This window comes from Cnephaeus nilssonii, assembly GCF_951640355.1.
Source record: "Cnephaeus nilssonii genome assembly, chromosome: 1".
Classification (NCBI taxonomy): domain Eukaryota; kingdom Metazoa; phylum Chordata; class Mammalia; order Chiroptera; family Vespertilionidae; genus Cnephaeus; species Cnephaeus nilssonii.
The window spans coordinates 75,950,869-75,974,159 of record NC_137072.1 but is presented as its reverse complement, the minus strand read 5'-3'; the positions used below and the strand labels follow the sequence as shown (position 1 = coordinate 75,974,159).

Genomic DNA, 23,291 nt, shown 5'->3' with positions numbered 1-23,291 from the left:
ATGTTGCCCTTCTCTAAGCAGTTGACCAAGTGGAATCAATAACAGAAAAATAAAAGAAGAAAGTTACCTGCAAAAGACTAATAAGAAAATAAACAAAAAGAAAAGAAAAATGTCATATTGAACAAGGATAATCTATTTTTTTTCCTTTATTTTTTTAAAATTTATCTTTATTGTTAAATGTAAAATACATTAGACATTTCCATGGCTCATAGCTACTTCTTTTTATATATGTTACAGAAAAAGAATTTTCACAGAAGCCTGTATCAACATTGAAGAATTAGTGCACCTGGTATCTGTAAATCTAAGATGAGTTGTTTTACCCAGTTTTGCTGATGGTGAAATTCTTTAACTGAAAGAGCTGATTAGCACCCAAATAAGAGACTCTAAGTTAGGGCCTAAATTCTGACGATATTAGGTCACAATCACACCCCTTTCACAAAAACTATGACTTGAGGGCAGATGCAGCACATTCCAACCCACCTCTCAGAAGGTGTTGGTTCCAGTCTCTCACAGTGCTGCCTGGTAACTTGCAATAAACAAGAACATACTTTCATAATTCTACAAAGTCTGAATGCCTAAAACCACGAGCTGTATTTCACAATGTGGGTGCATGAAATAGAAAACAAATAGTAATTGTCAGTTTTTGATAAGATTGTTTTCTTAACTTAGCCTTCCTTGACTAAACATGTGATTTCTTCTTTTGTAGCATCTGCTTAAAGTTCATAAATATTCTCTCAGGACCACAATTTTTTCTAAACAACCTTTGTATACGCTAATTGAAAATGCACATTACATAAGGCTTAGGAATAATAGGTTAAAATGACCTAAGATAATTTCTACAAGATGCTTTTCTCTTAAATACCAGTCTTAGAGGCAATCCAGTTGCGGTAGGCGGTCACTCGCACATAGACACCTGGCTTGTTGATTTTACCACATTCTACACCCCAGCTCACTATTCCAACAAGGTACCAAATATGTCGAGAATTGGGATAAACCAGTGGTCCTCCAGAGTCACCCTAAATAAAACAAAGAATATTTATCATTGTGAGAATTTACTCCCAGGTACTTAAATTACCCTGAATGAAAAGCCAAGATGATGTTTGTTATTCAGGCTTCATAAAGATAATAGGGAGGTATATGATGTAAATCCATTCTTCATCCTTAATTGTAACTGTGACTGGCCAGAATGTAACTGTGATCATCTAGAATATATTCTCTGGGGCTCTTTGGGGTTGACCTGAACCTGGAAGGCATGAACTGATAAGTTACAAGGTCTAATTCCATAAGAAAGCTTTGGGAGACATATATTATTGATAAACTTGCAATATAGGGCTTCCTATCTGAGAAAAGTAGCCAGACCCCTAACCACGAGGAGGCTAAAAAAATAAGAAAAAAGAGAAAAACCAAGATGACTGCATAGGTAAACACCTAAACTGCGGCCTCACACAACAATTTCAAAACTACAACTAAAAGACAAAACGTCTATCACCCAGAACCATGGGAAAGCTGACTGAGTGGAAGTTCTACAACTAGAAGGAAAGAGAAAAGAGCATTGAGACGTGCACAAGTGCTGAAAAGCTGAGGTACAGAGGCGTGCGAATCGGGCTGGCAGTGGGCGACTGGGTGCACTGTTTTTTTCAACCCGAAGGGAGACAAGCTCCTAATTACTCTGAAGTCCAGTTTCTGGGGAGACACTGGGGACCCAAACCCCTATGGGGAGAAGCTGGACTGTCTGCCATCGGGTCGGAAAGTGAGGGTGACTTTCTTGTAGAGGTGCGCACAGCAATCATTGTTTACTGCGCTGGGGCGTGGGACGTGGGGACTTGGAAATGCGGAGACACAGAGACGGCTGACTGGCAGCCATTGCTGTTTGCCATGCCCTAGCCTAGTGACTCCCTGAGACCCCCACCCCGCACAATCTACAAACCCACCCAAGCTCCACGCAGCGGCTTTTGCATATAAGTGGCCTGCCCTATCACAGCTTAACCTAACAAACTGCAGCTCTGGTCAGACAGCTCCAAACCCCAAGCAAAGAGGAAAATACTGTAGTTCTCACTGTACCTCCTGCTGGGTGGCCTCAGACAGTAGCTGACCTGCACCCTATTGGAGATCCATAAGCTAGTGTGTCTAGTGGTCAGTGTGAGACACCAGATTTCAACTACTCACATCCATAAATGACACATTCAAGAGGCAGACTTAGTGAGCACCAAAGCCCCACTAAAATAAGTCTTGCCCCATAAGCGTGTCTCCAGCACAGCAGTTCTTCCATTATAGACACAGCGGGTCCTTACAGCCAATTGGCCTAGAGGTCAATTCCTCCCAGTGACACCAACAACAATCAAGACTTAACTACAGCAAGGCTGTACACACAGTCCACAAAGGGGTGCACCAAGAGTGTCCACCTCAGGTAACTGGGAGGCCGACCCACTGGGCCATATAGGACACCTAGCACACAAAGCCACCCTACCAAATCTGGGAAGCAGCGAAAATGTGGAGACAAAGAAACAGATCACAAACGAAAGAAATGGAGGAAAACAAACAACTGGATATAGAGTTCAAAACCATGGTTATAAGGTTTTTCAAGAATTTCCTAGAAAAGGCCAATAAATTTAACAAGACCCTTGAGAATATGAAAAAGGAACAACTAGAAATTAAACATACACTGGCTGAAATAAAAAATATTATACAGAGAACTCAATAGCAGACTAGAGGATCACAAGAATCAAGTCAAAGATTTGAAATACAAAGAAGCAAAAAACACTCAACCAGAAAAGCAAAAAGAAAAAATAATCCAAAAATTTAAAGATAGTGTAAGAAGCCTCTGGGACAACATCAAGCGTACCAACATCAGAATTATGGGGGTGCCAGAAGAAGAGAGAGAGCAAGATACTGAAAACCTATTTGAAGAAATAATGACTGAAAACTTCTCCCCCCTCGTGAAAGAAATAGACTTACCAGTCCAGGAAGTGCACAGAACAGCAAATAAAAGGAATCCAAAGAGGACCACACCAAGACACATCATAATTAAAATGCCAAGGGCAAAAGACAAAGAGAGAATATTAAAAGCAGCAAGAGAAAAACAGTTAATTACCTACAAGGGAGCACCCATACGATTGTCAGCTGATTTCTCAACAGAAACTATGCAGGCCAGACGGGAGTGGCAAGAAATATACAAAGTGGTGAATATCAAGAACCTACAACCAAGATTACTCTACCCAGAAAAGTTATCATTCAGAATGGAAGGTCAGATAAAGAGCTTCACAGATAAGAAAAAGCTAAAGGAGTTCATCACCACCAAACCAGTATTATATGAAATGCTGAAAGGTACTCTTTAAGAAGAGGAAGAAGAAGAAAAAAGTAAAGATAAAAATTATGAACAACAAATACATATCTATCAACAAGTGAATCTAAAAATCAAGTGAATTAAAAATCTGAGGAACAGAATAAACTGGAGAATATAATAGAATCAGGGGCATAGAATGGGACTGGATTGATAATTCTCAGGGGGAAAGGGGTGGGGGAGTAAGGGAAGAGACTGGACAAAAATCGTACACCTATGGATGAGGACAGTGGGGGTAGGTAAGGGCAGAAGGTGGGGTGGGAACCAGGTGGAGGGGAGCTATGGGGGGAAAAAGGAGAAACAATTGTAATAATCTGAACAATAATGATTTATTAAATTTAAAAAAATGAGCTGAAAATAATTGAAAACTTTCTGAGGCTGATTTCCTTTTTTCTTGTTGTTAATCCTTACCTGAGGATATTTTTCCATTGATTTTTTTAGAGAGAATGGAAGGGAGGGGGGGAGAGAAAGAGAGAGAGAGAGAGAGAGAGAGAGAGAGAGAGAGAGAGAGAGAGAGGAGAGAGAGAGAGAGAGAGAGAGAGAGAGAGAGAGAGATTGCCTCCCACATGCACTCTGACAGTGCATGGGATGGAGCCTGCAACCGAGGTACGTTCACTTGACCAGAATCAAACCTGGGACCCTTCTGTCCATGGGCAGACACTCTATTCGCTTAGCCAAACTGGCTAGAACCTGAGACTAATTCTTCATTGAAATATGATCAAGGTTATGGACTGTGACGCTAGACTACTTGTTTTGAATGCTAGCTTTCTCATTTGATAGCTGTGTGACCTTGAGTAAATTACATTACCTTCTTCTGCCTCAGTTTCAGTATCTATAAAATTATAATAATGATAGTAGCTACATCACAAAGTCATGATTAAAAGGGTTAATATTTGTAAAGGACTTCAGTTTGTGCTTGGCTCAGAGTAAGTCCAACATAAGTATTTCTTAAATACTTATAAACACACTAGAAGCATGGTGCACCAAATTCGTGCATGGGGGGGGGGGTCTCTCAGGTACTTAAATTACCCTGTCTGACCACACGGTCTCATAATCTGGGACCCCTTAGGAGATATCCGACTGCTGGTGTAAGCCCAATCCCGCAACCAGCAGTCAGACATCCCTCTTGCAATCCAGGACCACTGGCTCCTCACTGCTTGCCTGCCTGCCTGCCTCATCACCCCTAACTGCCTCTGCCTCTGCCCCTGCTGCTGCGGTTTCATCCAAGGAAGGATGACTGGAATGATGTCTGGAAAGTCATTAAGCTGTGCGGCCTAATTAGCATATTATGCTTTTATTATTATAAGATGTTGCATGTAGGGAAGAATCACTTTAGTGCCACAGCTGAGGGAATTTGACAGATTGTCAAAGTACAAATTAACTTAAGTATAGAATTCTCTTCATGTTGAAAATATTCATAAAATAATAGCAGTCACTTATACAGTATATTGTATGTCCAATGTGAATAATGTTCAGACTTACCTGGCAAGCATCAATATTTCCTTCCATGTACCCAGCGCATAGCATCGTGTCCTGCACCATACCATTGTATGCTTCCCTAGAATTACAAGTTTTTGTATCGATAATCTTCACAGGTGCTTTCTGAAGTATTGTTGGGTATTTACCTAAAAGAAGTAAACATTCTCAGCAAAAGAGCTGCTCTGAAACAGAGCAAGATGGAAAATTTGGTTTTTCCTTTGTGCATAAGACCTGTATTTGAATCATGCTATTCTTAGGATGAGAAAGCCCTCTTAGCCCCCTCACAGTAAAACCAATGAAAAAGAAATGTTCAGAGAACAGTTTGAAACATCCTCCTAATGCTGCCTTCCTATGCCCTTGTCTCTCTTTTTACATCTTTGGACCAGAACTTTCTCACGTAGGTTCTCCAACTTAGAGAGTTTTCACAAGTTGGTCTCCTTAGAATGTTCTAAAGCAAGGCAATTTGCAAAGCCATAGATCCAAATGCAGCATTTTCTGTGAAGTTGCCTGAGAGTACTGGGCATCCGGAGGTAAACAATGCCTTTGACTCTGTACCTAGAGCACTAATTTCTCTTGTTGCTGTGTACCTTACTCACTATGTTAAGATTTCACTGGACTTACCATTATATGAAAGTGCTCCCCATCCTGTAACAACAACGCCTTCACCTGGTAGAAAAACTTGTGTGGCTTCAGGAAGACAAACTCGATGGACATCATTCTTAAATAAAACTTTTTCAGTGAGAAGGACAACTGCAATGTCATCATGATGTTCGCCTGGGATGTAGTCTTCATGAATAATAATTTGTTGAACATAATGTTGCATATAGGGGGGAGTTACTTTGGTGCCAAAGCTGATAGTATAGTTTTTGGGATTTAGTGTCCTAAAGAAACAAAAATTATGTGTTTTGTATGTATTTCAAAGTGATAGAAATACAATCTGCATCTATTATACTCCTTTCATGACATTAAATTTTCCTTACTTGATAATCCATTATTAGTGATAGAACCCAACTTTTAAATTAATTTTAAAAGACTCCTTTCAATATACACTATGTAAGGCAATGAGAATACATAAATAAAAATAAGTAACCCATGCTTTCAAGAAATTTAAGTCTAATGAAAGATGGCATAAACACAGGCAATTATGATTGCTTAAATGATTGTGTATATAATTAGTGGAACCACAGTTATATACATGCATTAGGAAATGGACCCTTTCTTAGGAAAAGTAGCATTTTGGGTGAAACTATAGAGCTGAGTCACATGTGACTATAAAATGACACGGGGACAGGCCCATGAAGAGGGGGAGGGAGATATGAAATGGGATGATGTGTTTTAGCAACTACAAGTAGTTGCAGTATAAAGTGACATGAGATAAGAATCATGTGAGATAAATATGTCATAATATGAATGAATGACTCTTCCCATTCTTATTGGTAAGGTAGAAAAGCCTTAGATTGGTTTACCATATCATTTGTCTTCCAAACCTTCCAGGACACTTTTGAGAATGAAAGGGCTTGCTACTGATAATTAAACTGGGATAATGGAGGCCAACTGGGAATGTTCCAGGGCTTTTGGTCCCCCGAGCCTGGGCAACATGATGAACTTACTTTTGAAAGCAGTGAGCTGCAGTCACCAGGTATCTGTCACTGATCAAAGATGCCCCACAGTAGTGTCGGCCATTTACTTTGAGACTTGCTTGCCAGGGCCATTCTCCTTCCCGAACATTGGAACCTCCCTTGACTCTATCATATGTAGCTGATATCCTTGCTCGTCTCCCACAGCCTGTCAGAGGGAGTCAGTTTTGTTCCATTGAGAATAGGAAAATAATGTTGAGTTGATGACAAAGCTGAGAGTGAAGTGAGATATTCTTGTATGGTCTGTCTGACAATATCTTACACTGGTAGGAACACCATCACTAGCAACCCTTGAATCACCTCCATAGGACCTCCAAGACATCTCAGCACTTGAAGAGTGTAAAAGCTGTAGGAGGCATGTAAAGTCATGGTGAAGTCCATGGCCTCTGCAACCATACAGCCTAGCCTGAATTCTGTTCCCACATTTACAAGCTGGTTGAACTTAGGCAAATTATGCCACTTCTTTGTGCTTCAGTTTCCCCATCTTTAAAATGGGGTGATAATAATAATTAATTTTAGAATGGTTGTGAGGATTAAGCAAGTTGTATATAAAGCACTTAGACCTGTGCCTGGCCAAAAGTAACAAATCTTGACTTATATTTTAGATCGTCTTATATATTTAAATTAAAAAGTATCTGAACTTACGGCTGTTGATAATCCTTTCAGTATCAACCTTACTGGTTTCTGAAATAGAACAAAGAGGACATGGTAAATGAAATACCTGGCATTAGTCCACTGGCCCTGGAACCTATGGAGTGAGATGGTAGGTACAGTAGGACTCTCAGGATAAAATGTCGATAGGAAGGAGAGAACATGGTTTATTTGAATTGTTCTTTTACTGTATGTGAATGTGATATGAGTATAATCTTCATAGTTCCATGTGAGAGATTTCCTTCTACTTAATTAAAATTGTATTGTAATCATCTAGAGTGGAAAATTGCCAGTGTCTTCCTTTGTAAGAACAGGAAGTTCCCACAAGTGAATCTGATTCCTGTTAGCATACAAACATAACTTTTAAAAAGTGAGCTGTCATAGAGCAGATACTATGCAGTTTTAGAAAGCTATAGGAGATCATGAAAAGAATAGCAAGACACACCATTACTTCTAGGAACTGTTCAAAGGCTTAGTATCCATTTTTAAATAAGAAGTAGTTTTTTTCCCCACCAGAACCAGTTTTAAGGTGTGACATTATGATTTGAGTGTTTTTAATAATGAAGAATACAAAGTATTGCTCTGATGTAAAACAATGACATTCATTTAAAAAATATATTGAGGATCAGCTTTGTTGCTGGTGCTTGTGATATGTGTCCAGATAAAAAGACGAAAGTAGTACTGCTGTCATCTAATACGTGAGCTTACCCACAAGCCTAAGAGAATTAGGATCTGTAGTCAAGGATCCTGAGTTGTTACTGAGCATCTGCCGTAAGATGCTTTCAATTCTTCTTCTTGTGTTTTCCTTCATTGATCTGGAAGCCTTGAACATCAGCAATATATGTGCTGTCACGCTGTTGCTATCAGGACTGGAAACAACATAAAGGTGTCATATGTTGCTAAAAAATTACATTTCCTTCTTTTTTTCCTGATCTTTCAAATCTTGATTTCTTCTGATTTTTAGGGGTCTGTGCAGTACCTTCACTTTAATCCCAGCATTATGCTTCTACCTACATTTTACTTGGTAACAGTATACATGCAGCTATATTATTCAGTTTAGAGGACAAATAGTTCTACAAATCTGAAAAATAAGAAAGGCCTGAGGCACAGGGTAGAAGAACTGGGATCATTTATTCAAACATTCATTAATCATTTATTGAGCAACTGCTAGACAAACAACTGGGCCATGCGAGGGTGACTAGGACACATTTCCCACCCTCAAGAAATTTCCAGATTTCTAAGAGAGATAAAATATGTATACAAATGACTATAATAAATGTGGCAGAAGTGGTAAGATATTTATCTTATGTGGTGTTAATAAGAAAAAAAGGTAAGTCCTTTTTTACTTAAAGGATCAGAGAACTTTTCATGGAAGAGGTGACATACACACTGGCCCTTAAGCATTTTTATGGCTGCTTCATCATCAAGCAGAAAATGCCACCAGGCGGAGCAGAGGAGGAATAGTATTCCAGAATAACTAGAGAGCAATGACATTAATTGGTGTTTATTGGCCATCTGTGTGTTCTAAATACTTGCTTATCTCATTTATTATCACACTTAGTCTCCACAGTAACCGTGCAACACAGGTGTCATTATCTTCACTTGATAGACAAGGAAAACTTGAGGTTCTGAGAGGTTACCCTAAAGTGCTCAAGATTGCACAGCTACTCAACTAGAATCCAGATTCAGTATGATTGACTCCACAACCCGGCTCTTTACACGTGCACTCTGTCTCCCTCTGCCCAGTCAGCTAGTGACAACAGTGTCAAAGAGACTGGACTTAGGAAGGCCTGTAATGCTAGCCAAAGGACAGCAGTGAAGATAAGTTGAGTACAATCATGCTTGAGGAAGATTCATCTGACTGTGGTGCTCAGGGCTGATTTGTTTGAAACTGGGAAGCCCAAGAGGCTGGCTAATGGAATGCTCAAGCATCCTTGAGGGTAGTGTCTGAAGTGGCACTATTATGCTTTGGATCTCCCTAATGAGCTACCATCTTTTGGCATATAAATCAATAATCATTCCTAGGAAGCAATCAGCTCATGGGAGTGAGAGTTTGATTATTGTCACAGGGTGTGCCCAAATGAGACACTACCTCTCCATCCCTTCCTATAGCTAGCTGAAGTTACTAGAAAGATTGCCTTGGTATCAAAAAAGGGAAGTCTTCTGGTCGTTGCAGTTTTGTCTGAGAGGTACATGGCCCTTTAATTTTAGTCTCCTCTTTCTTTCCAGTACTAAACTTGACCCCCAACGTTAATGCTAGTTGAAATCTTGATTTATTGTGCAATTCCAGCAGTTCCATGAGTTCCAGGAGTAGGGGAAATGTAGGCAGTCTGGTGGCATTGATGAAGGTAGCAGCATGATTCCCTTCATTTGAAATGTGTTTATTTGCAAATTGTTGCATGCATATTATCTTCTTTGATCCTGAGCACAGTTTTATGAGTGATGCAGTGTAGGTGTCATTATCAACATTTCACAGTCAGGGGAGCAGATTCAAAGTGGTATGGTGACTTTCCCAAGGTTCTAGGGCTACTAAGTGGCAAAGGCTGGGCTCAGGTTGTCTATTACCTATTCTAGAATTCCCTCTGCTTTTTCATGCTACTCCAAACCCACATGCAGAGAACACAGCACAGGTATCTTACTTCTTGCTGTGGTGACTAGAAGGATTGCCTGGGTATCAAAGCATGGTAGAGATATGTTCTTTTCCATAAGAACTCTAGGATAGTTCTATAAAGTACTTAGCTAACTTGCGAGGAGGAAGACAGGAGAAAACAAATTCTGTATTTATGCTACTGCTAAATAAAAATGTCAGAGTATCAAACATCAGTCTAAGGGACCATTTAATAATGTTTTCTGAACATAAAAAGTTATGAAACCAGAGGGATATATTTTCTTTAATTTAAGGATTGATAATATTTTCAATAGGTCTAATGAACTCAGTTATATTGCCTGATAATTCCTTTGGTTTTATACTGAACAATTAATCTAACACTTAGCTTAGGACAATACTAAATATTAGTAACTCATTGGTTAATTACTGTGACATATTTATAGGAGACTCTTTTTATAGGAGCATTATAAGCATAATGATATTATAGTGGGTTGATCTCTTTTATGTTATTGTTAGTTACTTACACCAGTGTGATAACTTGAGAATTGAGATATTGTTTGTAAATGTCAGAACTCTGAAATGCATCAACCATCTGTTAAAGAGAACACATAGGGCCAAACATCAAATTCCAATAATATATTTATATTTCAGAGAATTAACAAGTAAATATAGAAAAACACTAATTTACCTTAGTCTCAAGAATTGTGCTAAGATAGTTATTTTCTGATGATGTCTCTCTTTCATAATTTCTATTATATGGGATATCCAGAACCTTAAAGTTACCTTGGTAGTAGTAGACTGTGTTTTCTGTGAGATAAAGAAATGATCCAAGAATTATTTAAGTGAAATGGGTTTACAACCCTGATATAGATTACATAGTAATACCAACTAGTAAGAACTGTGCTCATATTAGATATTGATAAATGCTGTGAATCTTTCTGGTTGATTAGATAACCTGGGCATTGTGAAAACTGTTTATAAGACCAAGAATGAAATAGATATATATTAGACAAAAATCATAAAGAGTTGATACATCTTGATTGAGACAGCTAAATATTTATATTAAATTTTATATAAATAAAATTTCTGTCTAGAATATTGTCAGACAATAAAAATAGTTACCATTTATGAAGTACTTACTGTGTAAAGATACTTTACAAAAGCCAGATGAAGTATACCCATTTTTCAGAGAAATGTAGTCTTAGAGATATGCAGTAACTTATCCAATATATAGCTAATAAGAAAGCCAAGGATCAAAACTTGATCTGTCCAAAGCCCACACCTAATCCATTACATTTCCTTCCTAAATTTTCATAGACACTAAGCTATTTGGTATCTGATGTATTTTACCTCTAATCTTAATAGATATTAAGCATCTAAGGGTCCCAGGCTTGATTCAAAGCTCTAAACAAATGTTAATATTATTTTGAATATAATGATTGCCTTTAAAAACCATTTTGTGGAAGAAAAAGGCTCAATGAGGATTAAATCATTACTAATGAGATACCCATAAGGATAATTAAATTATAAAGTTAATTGTTATATCTGAATTCAAAGAATGGAGATACTATACTTAAAATATGAATTATTTTGCTGTCAAAAATGTGAAAATATTTTACAATGAGAAAGGTAATGAGAAAAAAAGCCAGAAAATTCTAAATAAAATGCTGAAAATGGGTTGGTATAAATAATAATTTATGAATGAAAATTATTAATTGTAGTTAGCTTGTCTGTAAGTCATGGATTCTTTACTACGGAGACCAAATTTTATAATGGTAGTTTATTAGGTTTTACCATAAATACCAAAAGTAGACTTTGAAAGTATTCAATTTCACCCTAACTGGTTTGGCTCAATGGATAGAGCGTCAGCCTGCAGACTGAAGGGTCCCAGGCTTGATTCTGGTCAAGGGCATGTACCTTGGTTGCGGGCACATCCCCGTTAGGGGGTGTGCAGGAGGCAGCTGATTGATGTTTCTAACTCTCTATCCCTCTCCCTTCCTCTCTGTAAAAAATCAATAAAATATATATATTTTAAAAAGTATCCAAATTCATTTTTTATAATTTACTATTCACAATGAATGTTTCAGTTCTTTAATTAGATTCCTAAATATTTGTACCTGTTAAGCAATTAGGCAGCCATGAATATTTTTCAATGTAAAAAACAATAAACTGGCAAGATAGGAACAATTTTTATTTCAACTGCATGGAGCACAGTGGATAAACTGAATATATAATTGTCTAAGACATTTAAGACTGAGAAACCATATTCTGGAACAAGGAAATCAACCCTTGAATATCATATTTTTAATTTAATTTTATGCAGCAATCCTAATGGGCCACTGGGATTGCTCACTATGCTAAGGCCACTGTGCATACAGCCATTGTGCTCTATTGGTTCCTGATGAGATGAAAATAACCCCTTAGGTATGGGGTATTGATAAGGCTTATTTATACTTTATGATTAAAATTCCCATCTCTATTGGTTCAAATACCAATAGGAATTGAAAAAGATGGAAAAGGGGCAGAAAGAAGGAACACGTTTTATAACTTTTCCATGTGTTGGTTACTTATAACTTATTTCTATAAGGAAAACTTACACAAACACATGATGTCATTTTGGGAGATTAGTCTATACTAGGAGTTCTCTATTTAATAACATAGTTTAAGAATCAAGTATAAAAACATTTATATTTGAAGCTCTCAGAGTATAAACACTTCTACATTCTCCTGCTTTAAATTCTGGGGGGAGGGAGGTAAGAAAAAAAGGTGGAGGGCTCAAGTTGAAGGGAATAAAAGAAAACAACCATAACTCCAAATAAAACACTAGGAAGCAAATATGACAAAAACTGAAATATACACTAAGATGAGAAGGGGTATAGAGCAGAGATTCATCTCCTCCCAATTTGAGATGAACAAAGGTTTTTCTAAAAGTTCTCAGTGATTCTATGATTCTAGTAACAAGACTTGAGATTCTAGAAAAGGGTAGGAACATTTCCGGGTCTTATTTTGACACTGCAGAATGATGGCAGTGAAAATAAAAGTGAAACCATACTACTGTGACATTTTTATTATGTGGGGTCTAATCTCCCAGCTGAGGCAACTTGCTGGAGCTAAGGAACTATCCTCAGGGCCACCTGGCTTCTTAAGTGTTAAAAACTGAAGGTAAATGTGCCCCAGTGTTAAAGAAAAATAACAGACTGAATAAGAGAACATTTGAGGGGACAAACCAAAATATAAGCTCCAAACTCCCTTAGCCTATGAGCCACCCCTAGTCTCATTCCCACAATAATCCTTTGAAAACAGTCTTATACAAATCAAAAAGAGTACATAATAATTACAAAGGATCCAGTAAGAAGCTTTTTATAATTATCATGAAACAAAGGAAAAGTTTTTACTAGTACTTCCCATTGTCTTAAAGATATTATAGAATAAAGAGCTCAAAATATACAATTTAGTGAAGAAAATCTGGAGGATTCAGTAAAGAAATGGAAGAGGAGCCCTGGCTGGGTGGCTAAATTGGTTGGAATATCATCCTGTACACCAAAAGGTTGCGAGTTCAATTCCCAGTCAGGGCATGTACCTAGGTTGCGGGTTTGATCCCTGGTGGGAGTGGGTATGGTAAGCAATCAATGTTTCTCTCATATCAGTGTTTTTCTCCCTCTCCCTTCCTCTCTCTAAAATGAATAAACATATCCTCAGGTGAGGATTTTTATACAAAATTTCTATACTGTTTATTAAGGTTCAGAGTAGAATTAAGACATTTTCAGACATGCAAGTTGTCAAAAACATATACTTATCAGAAAGCTCCTAGAGTATATACTCCACCATAACTGAGTAAATAAAATAATAAAAAGAAAACATGGAATGCAGGCATTAGAAAATTAAGTCCAACAGACAATTGAAAGTAATCCCCAAGATGTTCCTGAAGGAAAATCCCAATTGAACTGCTATTGTAGCCAGGATGTGACTGAGTACAGAATCCTCATATTCCATAGTATAAAGTGAACAGATAAAACCAATACTTGAAAATTAGAACATAACAATATTATGAATCAACTGAAAGAGTTGAAAGTGGTTGTCTCTGAGAAACTGGAAATAGGGGAGGAGGAGCTGCATCCTATATAATAAAGAGGTAATATGCAAATTGACCCTCACACCATTGCACAAGATGGCCACCCCCATGTGATCAAAGATGGCCACCACAAGATGGCCTGCAAGGGAGGGCAGTTGGGGGTGGCCAGACCTTCAGGGGAGGGCATTTGGGGGCAACTGGACAGCAGGGGAGGGCAGTTGGGGGTTACCAGGCCAGCAAGGGATAGCAGTTGGGGGTGATCGGGCCGGCAGGGGAGCAGTTAGGGGCTGATCAGGCTGGCAGGCAGGCGAGCAATTAGAAGTCGGCAGTTCTGGATTGTGAGAGAGATGTCCGACTGATGGTTTAGGCCCGATCCATCAGACATCCCCCAAGGGGTCCCAGATTGGAGAGGGTGCAGGTTGGGCTGAGGGACACCTCCCTCCTTCCCCTGTGCATGAATTTCGAGCACCAGGCCTCTAGATATTTTATAAAAATCTGCCAGTTAGACTCTAAATTATGAGTATACTGTATATAACTTTGTAAGGGGGAATCCAATCATGCCAAAGTCATGGAAAAAAGGTTAATGGTAAGCATATTCAAAACTAAAAAAACTGTAGTAATTATGATTACAGATCAGAAAGAAGTTTTATAAGCATTGAAAATGTAAAATAATAATAATATTGCTTATAAACTGCAGGGAAGTGTGGGAGAAAAATGAGAAGTATGCTGATTTTTTTTTGTCTTTCATAGTAGGATATAAATATAATATTGTCTACAGTTAAATCATTATTTCTAATAATAACTCAAACTATCCTCATGTTTTCAAAATCTTTTATCTATGTTAAAGGAATTTTTACATTAATATTTTATTAGGAATAAAAATTAGTCAAATGCAATATTATTTGTTTTCTCTTCTTCACATAAAATAAGTAATACTTTAAATATAAATAACATATATAATACCATCTTGGTAGAGTACTTTTTCTGCCTATCAAATATGTATCTATGCATTCATATCTCTATACGGTATATATTCTTCTATCCGTGATCCCAGAAAGAAACATTTTAAATAAAGATAGTTCATTGCTTGCAATTGTCTCTTTTTTTTTTTTTGTAGAAATGGATATAAAGTTTACAACAAACTATAATAAGTAAAAATGTATTTTTTACCAACCTACTACCAGAAAATGAACCAGGAGACCAATAATTATTCCCAGGATTGCCAACACTCCAAACACAATAAGGATAATTATCCATAGTGGCAAAGATGTACGGGAAGTTGTGACTGGTCTGCAAGAAAAGGACATAAATATGAAGGATGTGAAGGATGTATTTAAAAAATCAAAAAATCAGTCATTCTAAATATTTGTTTTTCCTTTTGCTCATATCTAGAAGCTCCACAATTTAGGCACAGTAGTAGCAAAATACATTTTAAGATGAAAAAGAGAGAGAGAAAGAGGACAGGGAGGAAAGGAGAGAGAATACTAGTAGAGGAGGAGGGAGGGAAGAAAGAAAGTCCATGAGCTTACCTTTATAATCAAACCTCTCTGGATCTGTGCTATGAAATTATTTCTCAGGAGTTTGATGGTTGGTTTGCCAAATTATCTATACTTAGCATCTAGTTCCTTCCCATGATCAGTGGATAGTGATAAAGTTGGTATCAGTAAATAATCAGCTTGCCAGGTTGCAGGGTAAAAGGGGTGGAGAATTGAAATGTCTTAGAAGTTCTTAATGCCTAAGCCTATCATAATATTTAAAGTATGATCATAAGCCTATCTTATTTATTATGTCCTTATTATATACAAAACACACACAAATATAAAATGCTATATTGGGTCAAAGCAGTGTTCATCTATCTTATTAGTTTGTTTATGGATATGATTCAAAATGATCTTTTATAGACAAGCATGGTATGACCAACCTATAATAAAACAAGATATTTTCACTGTATTTCATTTATACAACTAGAGGCCCGGTGCATGACAATCATGCACTGGGGGGCGTCCCTCAGCCCGACCTGCGTCTTCTCGCATTCTGGGACCCCTTGCTCCTTACCACCCGCCTGCAGCGGAGGTGGGAGAGGCTCCTGCCACCGTCGCTGTGCTCACCAGCTATGAGCCTGGCTTCTGGATGAGCAACGTTCCCCCTGTGGGAGCACACTGACTACCAGGGGGCAGCTCTTGCATTGAGTGTCTGCCCTCTGGTGATCAATGCACATCATAGCGACTGGTCATTATGCTCTTTGGTCAATTTGCATATTAGGATTTTATTATCTTATCTAATAGACAAACATAAATTGACCGTACCTCCACTATACCCACAGCCAATCAGGAGTGAGTTTGCAAATTAACCCAACAAAGAAGGTTAATTTGCATATGCAGGGTGGGGAAGGACACCTGCTATGAAGGGGAGGGGTGGTAGAGGGAGCTACAGGAGTGGTCCTCCAACCAGGAGCGAGGACATGGCGGCTCCCGGGTGGCCCAAGAGCAGGGACTTGCAGGCTCCCAGGCAGCCCGGGAGCGAAGCCAGGGGAAGGAAAGCCTATTCTTGCATGAATCTTTATGCAACAGGCTTCTAGTTTCATATAAATGTGTGTTGAGGGACACTGCTTAAGTTGAAATATCTGTAGAACTTTTCAGACAAAGAGGCATGGAAACATATCTAGGAAGAGAAAACAACATGTAGTACTCAAAGAATAGCCAGCAATTCAATTTTCTTGCAGCAAACTGTTAGTCATAGATTGGCCAAAGGTGAAGTTGGATAGTGTGATGATTAATTTTATGTCAACTTTAGCTAGGCTTGGTCCCAAGTTGTTTGGTCAATCACTAGTCTACATTTTGCTGTGAAGTTATTCTGTGATAAACTTTTATGATCAATTGACTTTACAAAAAGATTACTCTCAATAATAAAGGAGATAATTCAGCCTCATCCAATCAGATAAAGTTTTCCAGGGCCCAGTTAAAGCTGAGATTTCTGGAAGAAGAAGGAATTCTGTCCTAGGAGTATAACATGGAAATCCTACTTGACTTTCCAGCCTAACAACTTGTCCTATGAATTTCATATTTGCCAATTTCACAACTGTGTTAAGTAATTTCTTAAAATAAAACCTCTCACTCTCCAGATGATAGATAGATTGCTAGATAGATAGATGATAAATAGATTAGATAGATATGATGAGTGCTATATAGATAGATACATATAAATTTATGGGCATATAGAGATATATATTGTATTATATCCAATAGGATCTACCTATCTATTATCTAGCTAGCTAGCTGTCTATCTATCTAGAAAAAGAGATATCCTATAGGTTCTGTTTCTTTTTTCTTTTCTTTTTTTTAACAGTAGCAGTATGGTTTATTAAGCTGGCCTTAGTACAGGCACTGGGCCTTGCTCCTGATGCTCTTAATATACAAAGCCGGGACATTCTGCCATTTCTTTTTGAGAAATGACACCAGGAAATTGACAGCTAAGTGGATGTTGTACACATGCTCATTATCTGTCATCTTCACGTAGTCAATAGCCACTGCCAGACACAGCATCTTCTTCATCTGGAACTTGATTGTGACTTTCACCTCATTGGCTTTGGCCACCATGTTCTCATTGTGGGTCAACAAGGAAGGGAACTTGCCAAACTTATTCAGTCCTGGGCCCCAGATTCGTGGGATCTGCTTGATCAGAGACTCTGAAGCCAAAAAGGCATGGTACATCTTGACCAATTTTCTTATTCTTGTTGAGTTTTTTCAGCTCCTCGATTTCCATGTGGGGGATATCCACCGCCTTGGCCTCATTACAGTGCTGCTGGTCCCCCAGAACACATACAGAGAATTTGGGGTGGGGAGTGGACTTACGACTGATGGTGCCCAAGAAGCATTTGTCCTTCTGAGGGTCACAGTTCTTCTAACTGATCTTCAGTCTCCAAAAACTTCCAACGCTTGCGCTGGTTCCTGTGCAGGACTTCCCGCACCGCCTCGGTGTCGCAGGAGACTTTGCTGCTCATGATTCCTAGCTGCAAAACTAGGTTCTGTTTCTTTAGAGAATCCTGACATCAACAGAGAGGCAACAACAAGAACCACCTTTGATGTCAAGCAAAGGTATTGATATTTTGTCTTATATGGTGGGTCTCCTCCAAGTGTGATTGGAGGATGACCTTAGCCAGACACACCTGGAAGTGTTTTTTAACTATGCAGATTAGCATATCCTACCTCAGATCTAATGAATTCAGATTCCTAAAAGGGCCTGAGAATTTGCACTTTAACGCTCCTGGTGCTGCAGATTCTCACTTAACTATGTCAACACCAGGGGAAGTGTTTATGATATATTGGCTTTCAGTTCAAAATTAATTGAGTTGATGTTTTCAAGAGAAAAAAAAAAATTTAATCCTCACAATTTTTTTTTTTACTCTCTTTGAAAACTATTTCATATTTCTTTTTCCTCAAACCTCCAGCACCATCTGATCCATCCTCAGGCTTAGCTGATAGCCTTACTTCCTAGGCTATTTTCCTTGAGAAAATACAAGGCATCCGAGGAGAATATTACAACTCCATTATCATATTTTTTAACTTCTCTTTATCTGTTTATCTTCTGCCCTCTGGTTTTTCTTCATAGTTCTATAAATAAACTATGCCCCTGTCATATGCCAACCTCTCCACCATCTCATTTCACTTTTAAACCTGTGCTTCCACCTCTTTTTAATCTATGTGCCAGTCATTTCAAACTACTCAGCATTCCATGGACAACCCAACTCTTTCACATTTCCATATCCTTGCACATTCTGATCTTCTACCTAAAATGTCTACCTCAACTCTACCCAGTGAGATTACATTCAAACTTTATTACTCAACTCTGTCATCCCCTCTACACTGATGTCTTCCATGGCCCAGCCTATTATGGGTCCACATTGAAAGTAGTTTTTATTTTTATATGGCAATCATTTTACTTCTAGTTATGACCATGTTGTTGTCTGGGGCCATGTTATTATTTGTTATTTTATACTTAGGGAGTAGGGTGGTGTCTAGCACATTATAGATAACTAGAGGCCTGTTGCATTTGTGGGGGAGGGGGTGTGTGTCCCTCAGCCCAGCCTGCACCCTCTCCAATCTGGCATCCCTCGAGGAATTTCTGAGTGCCCGTTTAGGCCAGATCCTGGATTAGGCCTAAATGGGCAGTCGGACATCCCTCTCACAGTCCAGGACTGCTGGCTCCTAACCACTCGCTTGCCTGCCTGCATGATTACCCCTAACTGCTTCTACCTGCCAGCCTGATCACCCCCTAACCACTCCCCTGCCAGCCTGATAGATGCCTAACTGCTCCCCTGCCAACCCGATTGCCCCTAACTGCCCTCCCCTGCCAGCCTGGTCGCCCCTAACTGCCCTCTGCTGCCAGCCTGGTCACCCCTAACTGCCCTCCCCTGCTGGCTTGGTTGCCAATAACTGCTCTCCCCTGCAGGCCTTGTCCCCGCCAACTTCCCTCCCCTGCAGGTTTAGTCACCCCTAACTGCCCTCCCCTGCAGGTTTAGTCACCCCTAACTGCCCTCCCTGCTGGCCTGGTCCCCCCCAACTGCCCTCCCCTGCAGGCCTGGTCACTCCTAACTACCCTCCCCTGCAGGCCTGGTCACCCCTAACTGCCCTCCCTTGCCCACAATCTTGTGGTCGCCATCTTGTGTCCACATGGGGGCAGCAATCTTTGACCACATGGGGGTGCCATCTTGTGTGTTGAAGTGATGGTCAATTTGCATATTACCTCTTTATTATATAGGATACTTTTTGAAGAAGTAAATGCATGAAGCCAAGGAATATTAAGGACAACTAAATCATGAAGGATAAATAGATCATAGGAATACAGTTTGTGGAAAGCCTTCAGTGCTAATCAGAAGACCCATAACTATCATGAAAACCTGTGGTGCTTAAGAATATGAATCTGCCAGTAGCCTGCATGATGATAATTTAAAGAGGAGAGGATAAATGAAAGGACCAATGAGTAAAGAGACTACTGTAATCTATGGGAATGTAACAATGGAGTCCTGGATGGTGGTAGCAAGAAAAGAAAGTGATTAATTTGAGAAAGATTACAATATAATATTTGTCAGAACTTTGTAATCAGTTAGCTATATTGGTAAAGGATGAGAATGTGTTAAAGATGACATAAGTCTTTATCTCAAGAAGTGAAGAAGAGCAAATGAAGCCTAGAAGAGGTAACTTGAGGATAAACATGATAAATATTTTATATTTTGAGTTTGAGAGACATTTAAATTTTCATTATACAACTAGAAATATCAGACTGATAGTTAACGTAGTTGTGGATATCAACTGAGGAGTCATCCAAAAACAGGAAAGAAACAAAGCTGTACTAGTGTATTGTAATGCATGCTGTATAAAATATTATGCAGAATTGATATTTCTCTTTTTAAGACAAAAATTTATTTCCATTCTAACTACAACTAATTTCTTGATATTCATACGTTTCTTGAATTTTACAGTCATATTGTTTGACGTCTCTCAAAAGACTTTATATTGTCAGCATGTTTCTTAAGTGTCAAATTCAAAATATTGTTCACCCTTCATTGAAAGGTTAGCACTTACTTCATATCATAAGCATTCAGCTCCTCCAAAACTGCTTTGCTCACTGCTTGGTTCTCTAAACCCTTAGTCCACACCCTTTCTTTACTTTTCTCTCTCCCATGAACTCTTACTCTTTTTTTATTCCTTAATAGTATCTTAACTGGAGATTATATTTATACATTTCTTATTTTGACTAGTTTTATTTTTAAATATTTACCTTCATATAGATTTGGGAAATTTTTTTCTCTTATTTCTACAGTTTAAGGACTTGCATCATATAAGAACATAAGTAAACTTAAATCTATTAAAATTTAATCAAATAAGATGTCTTAGAATTCATTTAGACACAATCGTTTGAAAAAGGACTAAAATAACATCCTCATTTTCAACTGTCCTTCATTGAAAGCAGTCTAGAATTGTATATTTACACTTCCTCTCCTCTTTGTCCACTTTGATTATTGCTTGTTACCAGCTCAGATGCTCCTCTGGGTTGTAGCAATCTTTAACTCATAACCTAAAGATCTTACAAACCATTACACAGATTAAATAGCTGCTTAAAAGTGACAGACTTCCCAGGCAGAAAAATCTCTCAGCTACTTAGCCAATCTTTCTGGTAGTTCATACTACAAATTCTTCTTGTTGAAAAAAAAAATCACATAAGAGACATTGCTGAAAGAGTATGCAGAATATTAATTATATCTTGTTATTAAAAACTCCTGACCATGAACTACTTTGTCAAGCTACCTTGGCAAGCATCTAGAACACAGCTTTCTTTTGAGATTTTTCCCATTTTATCCTGTAGGACTGACTGTAATTTTAAAAAAATGGAATTGATAAAATGTGGTTTTGAAGTCTTGACTTCCACTCCCAGTGATCCTTTTCTTCTCTTGGTGTTCATCATTCAGGCAGCCAAGTGCAACCACAGGATTGACTAAGGTCTCTTCAAATGCACCTGCAGAATCAATCATGTTGCCAAATCCACTCAAGCTCTTCCTGATAATCAGATTAATGCCTCACTCTGACTAGCTAACCACTGGATTAGGGCTTAAAGTTTTCCTAGGTAACTAGGAATGCTTAGAAACAATGGGTTAATCCTTTGAAATATTTTAGGTTGGGAGTTCACACAAGTATCAAAATGTTGAAGGAGATGAAGGAGGTGCCCTATGAGTAAAAAGAAAATCACCCACCCAGCATAAAAGTGATGACTATATTATAGGCAAAACAAAACAAAGCAATCATGCTGTTTCCTCTCTACTGCTAAATGTGTATGATTACTTTTTTTTTTTTTTCTGATACATCAGAGCTGAGACTAATAAGAAAACATCAGGGTAGGAATAATATAACATCTTTAATTAAAAATATTTACTGTAGTTCAAGAAAAAATATTCTTACCATATCTTATTACAGTAAGTATAATCTTTCTAATAACATTTTTATGTGAATACTGATGTTGTAAAAAAAAAAATGTGTGTGTGTGTGTGTGTGTGTGTGTGTGTGTGTGTGTGTGTGTCTTAAAGGGCTCAACTATTGGCTCAAGATGAACTTTTTTAGAGAAATATTTATATAAGATATGCATTCATATTACACAGTTACCTGAACATTAAATATTTTATAATTAGTTTCACTTAATTTTGCTATTTTGCATGCATTTTTATGGAAATGCTTTATGAACTAAAAGTAAACTTTTAAAATGGCATTAATTATCACTGTTCACTTCACATAATAATTATCTAGTTAGATACTGGATAAAAATAAAAAACACATGTTTAGACATAATTAAACCATTCTAATTCATGATCATTTTACAGATAAAAATACATGATTAAATAGCTGATTGAAAGTGACAGACTTCCTGGGTTTTATATCTGATTCTACAAAAAAAACAAACAAAAAACAGCTATGAAGCAATAATACTTTAAGATTCAAGACAATATTCATGATAGCACTTTAGAAAGCACAAAATGTTAAAAAACAAACAAGTAACTCATAATCATGATCACCACCAATAACAATTTCACACTTGATTTATAAGAGAAAAAATTCTCTTTGTTTCCTCTTTTCCATTTTACAAGTCATACATCTGTTAAGCTGCATGTCACCTTTCTGAAGCACTCCCTGAATCACTGCACAAAACTACAAATTCTAAACCAAAAATGTGTGTATGTGATAGGGTTGTCTCCAGGCAGGAAACTTAAAAATCTGTGGAAAAATTACAAACTCCTCCTAAACTCAATTATCTTACTACAGTCCTTGGGTGGGAGTCATATTGAGGAAAAAGTTTAGTTTTATTTTTGTCGGAATTTTAGGCGAGCAAATCCCCACTTACCTATACATAATGTGCCGATATATTGGCTGTTGATGTCAATAGCAATAAAGGAAACTTCTGCACTTCTTTTGTCCTGATCAGTGGTTCTCAGGTAAATGTGCTAACCACAATGATACCTGGGATTTTAAGGGTTTGGTGCAATAGCAGAGGGTAATTAAAAAGAAACTTGTTTAACAAGTGTTGGTGACAGCTGTGCATCTGTGGTTTAAAGGAAGAACTGAAAATCACTCTTTGAGTTGTATACTTAGAAAAAGACAGTAGACATCACTTGGATTGGTTGCCTGAGAGGTCCGCCCAAGAAATGCCACCGCATATTGGTGAATCAGTGCTCTGACTCAGATTCCATCCATTCCTTTATGATACAGAGCTCTTCCGCAGTGAAACCAACTCTACTCACCAGAGCAGTCTTTGACAAATGACTTAAATATGCACTGTTGTTGTTTTTTGTGTGTTTTAATACAATAATTCAGCTACAGCATTACTCATTTGTAACATGCTTCATCTAAAAACTCTCATTGGGACTCTGCACATAATTATATAGAAATAGATTTACAGATAGAGGTAGTTTTTGTTGTAAGAAACAAAAGTCCTATTCTGGTAATTCTTTATAAAAAATGG

The 23,291-nt window shown here is 38.0% G+C and overlaps 1 protein-coding gene and 1 pseudogene across 2 annotated transcripts; both read right to left on the bottom strand.

Moving 5' to 3' along the window:
* Positions 1 to 184: 184 nt before the first annotated feature.
* LOC307100077 (transmembrane protease serine 11B-like protein) lies at positions 185 to 22,870 on the bottom strand. Its single transcript, XM_079772393.1, has 10 exons — positions 22,674 to 22,870; positions 14,962 to 15,077; positions 10,404 to 10,522; positions 10,240 to 10,307; positions 7,816 to 7,976; positions 7,102 to 7,140; positions 6,430 to 6,604; positions 5,441 to 5,700; positions 4,823 to 4,965; positions 185 to 1,016 (listed from the first exon to the last, which is right to left on the bottom strand). Exons 1-10 carry the CDS (start codon positions 22,679 to 22,681, stop codon positions 855 to 857), a joined length of 1,251 nt encoding a protein of 416 aa, XP_079628519.1. The 5' UTR covers positions 22,682 to 22,870; the 3' UTR covers positions 185 to 854.
* On the bottom strand, positions 17,159 to 17,787 carry LOC307100087 (large ribosomal subunit protein uL1-like; annotated as a pseudogene). The gene has a single exon. The product of its transcript is annotated as a large ribosomal subunit protein uL1-like (transcript).
* Positions 22,871 to 23,291: the final 421 nt, after the last annotated feature.